The sequence below is a fragment of the Heterodontus francisci genome, chromosome 49 (genome assembly GCF_036365525.1).
Source record: "Heterodontus francisci isolate sHetFra1 chromosome 49, sHetFra1.hap1, whole genome shotgun sequence".
NCBI lineage: Eukaryota > Metazoa > Chordata > Chondrichthyes > Heterodontiformes > Heterodontidae > Heterodontus > Heterodontus francisci.
This window is the reverse complement of record NC_090419.1, coordinates 11,078,863-11,086,362: the sequence shown is the minus strand read 5'-3', so window position 1 is coordinate 11,086,362 and position 7,500 is coordinate 11,078,863. Positions and strand designations below refer to the sequence as shown.

At 59.5% G+C, this 7,500-nt stretch overlaps 1 protein-coding gene across 1 annotated transcript in view; it reads left to right on the top strand.

Moving 5' to 3' along the window:
* Nucleotides 1-7,500, top strand: part of LOC137358363 (calcium/calmodulin-dependent protein kinase type 1B-like) — a 60,221-nt gene that overhangs the window by 12,663 nt on the left and 40,058 nt on the right. Inside the window, exons 2-3 of the mRNA XM_068024305.1 lie at nucleotides 349-520; nucleotides 4,594-4,705. Of these exons, the coding sequence (XP_067880406.1) occupies nucleotides 349-520; nucleotides 4,594-4,705 (284 nt within the window). The remainder of the gene's footprint in view (nucleotides 1-348; nucleotides 521-4,593; nucleotides 4,706-7,500) is intronic.

Sequence of the window (7,500 nt, the reverse complement as noted above, 5' to 3'; positions counted from 1 at the left end):
CTAGCAGACATTATCAGATAGCTGGCTGTAGGTAAGGTGAGCAATTTGATCATTGTACTGTTCCGTCTTTTGTTAAAGGAGGACCTCCTCCCTCCTCTCCCCTTCCCCAATCCCCTCTTGTGCTGTCAGCCATTGAGTGAAGCTCTTTAGAAAGGATTTTTATCAGGGGTCGATGAAGGAACTGGGATGAGCCGCGAGGTCTGTGCATTAACAGAGATCCAGCACTGTTCCCTCGCTCTGCCTCTCACTAGTGTTCCCTCGGTCCCTGCTCCCCTCTCCTACACTCCCTCCAAATTCTGGTCTTCCCAATTCTCTTCTGATCTCACTGTCATCGTTCCCCTCACACAGACTGTCTCCCCTTTCCACGCCCACCCCGAGGTCTCCCTGACGTCTCACCAAGTAACCGCTTGTCAGGCGTGCAAGCCCCTGACAGTGGGGCTATTGAACTGTGCGGGGAAGCGCAGAACTCTCCAGCCGAGGCTCCACGGCCCAGGTCGAGACGCGCACCTCGGACAGCAAGGCCGTGCCAGGCTGGCAATGGCTGGGATTAGAAGGTGCTGAGAATTCCCCACTGGGAGCAATGGAAGTGACTGCAAAAGGGGAGGCAAACTTGGGGAGTCAGTGTCTAAGAGAGCAAGTGAGTCAGTGAGTGTGTGTGTGTGTGTGTGTGAGAGAGTCGGTGAGTGTGTGTGTGTGTGAGTGAGAGTCGGTGAGTGTGAGTGTGAGTGTGAGCGATTTGGTGTGCGTGTGAGACAGTCAGTGAGTGTGTGTGTGTGTGAGTCAGTGTGTGTGTGTGTGTGTGTGAGTCAGTGTGTGTGTGTGTGCGAGAGTCAGTGTGTGTGTGTGTGTGAGTCGGTGAGTGTGTGTGTGAGTCGGTGAGTGTGTGTGTGTGTGTGAGTCAGTGTGTGTGTGTGTGCGAGAGTCAGTGTGTGTGTGTGCGAGAGTCAGTGTGTGTGTGTGTGTGAGTCGGTGAGTGTGTGTGAGTCGGTGAGTGTGTGTGTGTGAGTCGGTCAGTGTGTGTGTGAGAGTCAGTGAGTGTGTGTGAGAGTCAGTGAGTGTGTGTGTGTGAGTCGGTCAGTGTGTGTGTGTGTGAGTCGGTCAGTGTGTGTGTGTGTGAGTCGGTCAGTGTGTGTGTGTGTGAGTCGGTCAGTGAGTGTGTGTGTGTGTGAGTCAGTGAGTGTGTGTGTGAGAGTCAGTGAGTGTGTGTGTGTGAGTCGGTCAGTGTGTGTGTGTGAGTCGGTGAGTGTGTGTGTGTGAGTCGGTCAGTGTGTGTGTGTGTGTGAGTCGGTCAGCGTGTGTGTGTGTGAGTCGGTCAGTGTGTGTGTGTGAGTCGGTCAGTGTGTGTGTGTGTGAGTCGGTCAGTGTGTGTGTGTGAGAGTCAGTGTGTGTGAGTCAGTCAGTGAGTGTGTGTGTGTGAGTCAGTCAGTGAGTGTGTGTGTGTGAGTCGGTGAGTGTGTGTGTGTGTGAGTCGGTCAGTGAGTGTGTGAGAGTCGGTGAGTGTGTGTGTGTCGGTCAGTGAGTGTGTGTGTGTGTGAGTCGGTCAGTGTGTGTGTGTGAGTCGGTCAGTGTGTGTGTGTGAGAGTCAGTGAGTGTGTGAGTGAGAGTCGGTCAGTGTGTGTGTGTGAGAGTCAGTGAGTGTGTGTGTGAGTCAGTCAGTGAGTGTGTATGTGTGAGTCGGTCAGTGTGTGTGTGTGTGAGTCGGTCAGTGAGTGTGTGTGAGAGTCAGTGAGTGTGTGTGTGTGAGAGTCGGTCAGTGTGTGTGTGTGAGTCAGTGAGTGTTTGTGAGTGTGAGAGTGCATGAGTGTGTGTTAGAGTGCATGAGTGTGTGTGTGTGTGAGTGTGAGAGTGCATGAGTGTGTGTTAGAGTGCATGAGTGTGTGTGTGTGTGAGTGTGAGAGTGCATGAGTGTGTGTGAGAGTGCATGAGTGTGTGCGTGTGTGAAAGTGCATGATTGTGTGTGTGTGAAAGTGCATGAGTGTGTGTGAGAGTGTGAGTGCAGGAGTGTGTGTGAGAGTGCATGAGTGTGGGTGAGTGTGAAAGTGCATGAGTGTGTGTGAGTGTGAAAGTGCATGAGTGTGCATAAGTGTGTGTGAGAGTGTGAGTGCATGAGTGTGTGTGAAAGTGCATGAGAGTGTGTGAGAGTGCATGAGTCTGTGTGAGAGTGCATGAGTGTGTGTGTGTGAGTGTGAAAGTGCATGAGTGTGTGTGAGTGTGAAAGTGCATGAGTGTGTGTGAGAGTGCGTGAGTGTGTATGAGTGTGTGTGAGTGCGCGTGAGTGTGCGTGAGAGTGCATGAGTGTGTGAGAGTGCATGAGTGTGTGAGAGTGCATGAGTGTGTGTGTATGTGAGAGTGTGTGAGTGCATGAGTATGTGTGAGAGTGCATGAGTGTGTTTGAAAGTGCATGAGTGTGTGTGAGAGTGAAAGTGCATGAGTGTGTGAGTGTGTGTGGGTGAGTGTGTGCGTGAGTGTGTGTGGGTGAGTGTGTGCGTGAGTGTCTGTGAGTGCATGAGTGTGTGTGTGAGTGCATGAGTGTGTGTGTGTGTGAGTGCATGAGTGTGAGTGAGTGCATGAGTGTTTGAGAGTGCGTGAGTGTGTGTGAGTGTGTGAGAGTGCATGAGTGTGTGTGTGTGCATGTGTGTGTGTGTGAGTGAGAGTCGGTGAGTGTGTGAGTGAGAGTCGGTGAGTGTGAGCGATTTGGTGTGCGTGTGAGACAGTCGGTGAGTGTGTGTGTGTGTGAGTCAGTGTGTGTGTGTGTGAGTCGGTGAGTGTGTGTGAGTCGGTGTGTTTGTGTGAGTCGGTGAGTGTGTGTGTGTGAGTCGATCAGTGTATGTGTGTGAGTCGGTGAGTGTGTGTGTGTGAGAGTCAGTGAGTGTGTGTGTGAGAGTCAGTGAGTGTGTGTGTGTGAGTGTGTGTGTGTGTGTGTGGGTGTGTGTGAGTGTGTGTGAGTGTGTGTGTGAGTGTTTCTGATGTTTCACCTGTAGGAGTGTAGGAGACAGGATATCGCATCAAACTATACAGCAAAGGAGGCCCATCGCGCCTGTGCTAGCTCTTTAAAATTTCTATCCAATTAATCCCACACTCCCCCCTGCTCTATCCCAATATCCCTGCAAATTTTTCCACTTCCAGTATTTCTCCAATTCCCCTTTTGAAAGTTACTATTGAATCTGCTTCCACCGCCCTTTCAGGCAGCGCGTTCCAGATCACAACAACTCACTACGTCAAAAACAGTGCGGCGCTCCCTCAGTACTGACCCTCCGACAGTACGGCACTCCCTCGGTACTGACCCTCCGACAGTGCGGCGCTCCCTCGGTACTGACCCTCCGACAGTGCGGCGCTCCCTCAGTACTGACCCTCCGACAGTGCGGCGCTCCCTCAGTACTGACCCTCCGACAGTGTGGCGCTCCCTCAGTACTGACCCTCCGACAGTGCGGCGCTCCCTCAGTACTGACCATCCGACAGTGCGGCGCTCCCTCAGTACTGACCCTCCGACAGTGCGGCTCTCCCTCAGTACTGACCCTCCGACAGTGCGGCACTCCCTCAGTACTGACCCTCCGACAGTGCGGCTCTCTCTCAGTACTGAACCTCCGACAGTGCGGCGCTCCCTCAGTACTGACCCTCCGACAGTGCGGCTCTCCCTCAGTACTGACCCTCCGACAGTGCGGCACTCCCTCAGTACTGACCCTCCGACAGTGCGGCACTCCCTCAGTACTGACCCTCCGACAGTGCGGCACTCCCTCAGTACTGACCCTCCGACAGTATGGCACCCCCTCAGTACTGACCCTCCGACAGTGCGGAGCTCCCTCAGTACTGACCCTCCGACAGTGCGGCACTCCCTCAGTACTGACCCTCCGACAGTGCGGAGCTCCCTCAGTACTGACCCTCCGACAGTGCGGCACTCCCTCAGTACTGACCCTCCGACAGTGCGGCACTCCCTCAGTACTGACTCTCCGACAGTGCGGCGCTCCCTCAGTACTGACCCTCCGACAGTGCGGCGCTCCCTCAGTACTGACCCTCCGACACTGCGGCGCTCCCTCAGTACTGACTCTCCGACAGTGCGGCGCTCCCTCAGTACTGACCCTCCGACAGTGCGGCTCTCTCTCAGTACTGACCCTCCCACAGTGCGGCACTCCCTCAGTACTGACCCTCCGACAGTGCGGCGCTCCCTCAGTACTGACCCTCCGACAGTGCGGCACTCCCTCAATACTGACCCTCTGACAGTGCGGCACTCCCTCAGTACTGACCCTCTGACAGTGCGGCACTCCCTCAGTACTGACCCTCCGACAGTGCGGCGCTCCCTCAGTACTGACCCTCCGACAGTGCGGCTCTCCCTCAGTCCTGACCCTCCGACAGTGCGGCACTCCCTCAGTACTGACCCTCCCACAGTGCGGCGCTCCCTCAGTACTGACCCTCCGACAGTGCGGCATTCCCTCAGTACTGACCCTCCGACAGAGCGGTGCTCCCTCAGTACTGAACCTCCGACAGTGCGGCGGTCCCTCAGTACTGACCCTCCGACAGTGCGGCTCTCTCTCAGTACTGACCCGTCCTATTTTCTGAGCTTTTTATTTAATGAGCCATTTCTTTTCTGTCCTGCAGCAGGTCTGGGTGATTCCCGGAACATTTTCCAAAATATGCCTCTGGAAGAGGGATGGATAAAGAAAACAGAGGATATCACAGCCGTTTACGTCATTAAAGAGAAGCTCGGCGCGTGAGTTTTCCGCTCGGTGGAGTCAGTGGAGTGAGCTGGACGGGGAGGAGGGGGAGCAGAATGGGGGAAGAGGGGGCAGGGAGAAGGGAATGTGGGCGTGGGAGAGGGGGTGAGGGCAGGAGGCAATGGGGGAGGGTGAGAGCGGAGTAGGGGAGGCAGAAGGGTGAGAAAGGGGCAGGGGAGGTGGGTATGAGGGGAGTGGGAGAGGGGTGAGGGAGGGGCAGGGCGGGTGGGTATGAGGGGAGTGGGGGAGGGGTGAGGGAGGGGCAGGGCGGGTGGGTATGAGGGGAGTGGGAGAGGTGTGTGGCAGGGGCAGAGGGCGGGTGGGTATGAGGGGAGTGGGAGAGGTGTGTGGGAGGGGCAGAGGGCGGGTGGGTATGAGGGGAGTGGGAGAGGGGTGAGGGAGGGGTAGAGGGGGGAGGGTATGAGGGGAGTGGGAGAGCGGTGAGGGAGGGGTAGAGGGCGGGTGGGTATGAGGGGAGTGGGAGAGCGGTGAGGGAGGGGCAGAGGGCGGGTGGGTATGAGGGGAGAGGGGTGAGGGAGGGGTAGAGGGGGGTGGGTATGAGGGGAGTGGGAGAGGGGTGAGGGAGGGGCAGAGGGCAGGTGGGTATGAGGGGAGTGGAGAGGGGTGAGGGAGGCGGTAGAGGGGGGAGGGTATGAGGGGAGTGGGAGAGGGGTGAGGGAGGGGTAGAGGGGGGAGGGTATGAGGGGAGTGGGAGAGGGGTGAGGGAGGGGTAGAGGGGGGTGGGGAGAGGGGTGAGGGAGGGGCAGAGGGCGGGTGGGTATGAGGGGAGTGGGAGAGGGGTGAGGGAGGGGCAGAGGGCGGTGGGTATCAGGGGAGAGGGAGAGGGGTGAGGGAGGGGCAGAGGGCGGGTGGGTATGAGGGGGAGAGGGAGAGGGGTGAGGGAGGGGGTAGAGGGCGGGTGGGTATGAGGGGAGTGGGAGGGGGGTGAGGGAGGGCAGAGGGCGGGTGGGTATGAGGGGAGAGGGAGAGGGGTGAGGGAGGGGTAGAGGGGGTAGGGTATGAGGGGAGTGGGAGAGGGTGAGGGAGGGGTAGAGGGGGGTGGGTATGAGGGAGAGGGGTGAGGGAGGGGTAGAGGGGGGAGGGTATGAGGGGAGTGGGTGAGGGGTGAGGAGGGGCAGAGGGCGGGTGGGTATGAGGGGAGTGGGAGAGGGTGAGGAGGGGTAGAGGGGGGTGGGTATGAGGGGAGAGGGGTGAGGGAGGGGCAGAGGGCGGGTGGGTATGAGGGGAGAGGGGTGAGGGAGGGGTAGAGGGGGAGGGTATAGGGGAGTGGGAGAGGGGTGAGGGAGGGCAGAGGGCGGGTGGGTATGAGGGGAGTGGGAGAGGGGTGAGGGAGGGTAGAGGGGGGTGGGTATGAGGGGAGAGGGGTGAGGGAGGGGCAGAGGGCGGGTGGGTATGAGGGGAGTGGGAGAGGGGTGAGGGAGGGGTAGAGGGCGGGTGGGTATGAGGGGGAGTGGGAGAGGGGTGAGGGATGGGCAGAGGGCGGGTGGATATGAGGGAGTGGGTGTGAGGAGGGGTAGAGGGGGGTGGGTATGAGGGGAGTGGGAGAGGGGTGAGGGAGGGGCAGAGGGCGGGTGGGTATGAGGGGAGTGGGAGAGGGGTGAGGGAGGGGTAGAGGGGGAGGGTATGAGGGGAGTGGGAGAGGGGTGAGGGGGGGGCAGAGGGGGTGGGTATGAGGGGAGTGGGAGAGGGGTGGGGGAGGGGTAGAGGGGGTGGTATGAGGGGAGTGGGAGAGGGGTGAGGGAGGGGCAGAGGGCGGTGGGTATGAGGGGAGTGGGAGAGGGTGAGGGAGGGTAGGGGAGGTCGGGAGGGTATGAGGGGAGTGGAGAGGGGTGAGGGGGGGGCAGAGGGGAGTGGGTATGAGGGGAGTGGGAGAGGGGTGGGGGAGGGGTAGAGGGGGTGGGTATGAGGGGAGTGGGAGAGGGTGGGGGGGGGCAGAGGGCGGGTGGGTATGAGGGGAGAGGGGAGAGGGAGGGACAGAGGGGGGTGGGTATGAGGGGAGAGGGGAGAGGGAGGGACAGAGGGGGGTGGGTATGAGGGAGAGGGGAGAAGGGAGGGACAGAGGGGGGTGGGTATGAGGGGAGAGGGGTGAGGGAGGACAGAGGGCCCGGTGGGTATGAGGGGGAGAGGGTGAGGGAGGGACAGAGGGGTGTGGGTATGAGGGGAGAGGGTGAGGGAGGGACGAGGGAGGTGGGTATGAGGGGCGAGGGGTGAGGGAGGGACAGAGGGGGTGGGTATGAGGGGAGAGGGGTGAGGGAGGGACAGAGGGGGGTGGGTATGAGGGGAGAGGGGTGAGGGAGGGACAGGGGGGGGGTATGAGGGGAGGAGAGGGTGAGGGAGGACAGAGGGGGGTGGGTATGAGGGGAGAGGGGGTGAGGGAGGGACAGAGGGGGGTGGGTATGAGGGGGACAGGGGTGAGGGAGGGGCAGAGGGGGGTGGGTATGAGGGGACAGGGGTGAGGGAGGGCAGAGGGGGGTGGGTATGAGGGGAGAGGGGGTGAGGGAGGGACAGAGGGGGGTGGGTATGAGGGGAGTTTTAAATTGCCATGTTAGGCTGACGCAGTTTGAAATCCTGCCATGATTGCCTGTCCCTGGTGCTCTCCTGTTCAGCTCCAGTATTGCGCCAGTACAACCCCATCCAGACAAAGCAGCTCCCCCGATTGACACCCCATCCGCCACCTTCAACATTCACTCCCTCCTCCCTCCACCACCGACGCACAGTGACAGCAGTGTGTACCATCTACAAGATGCACTGCAGCAACTCACCAAGGCTC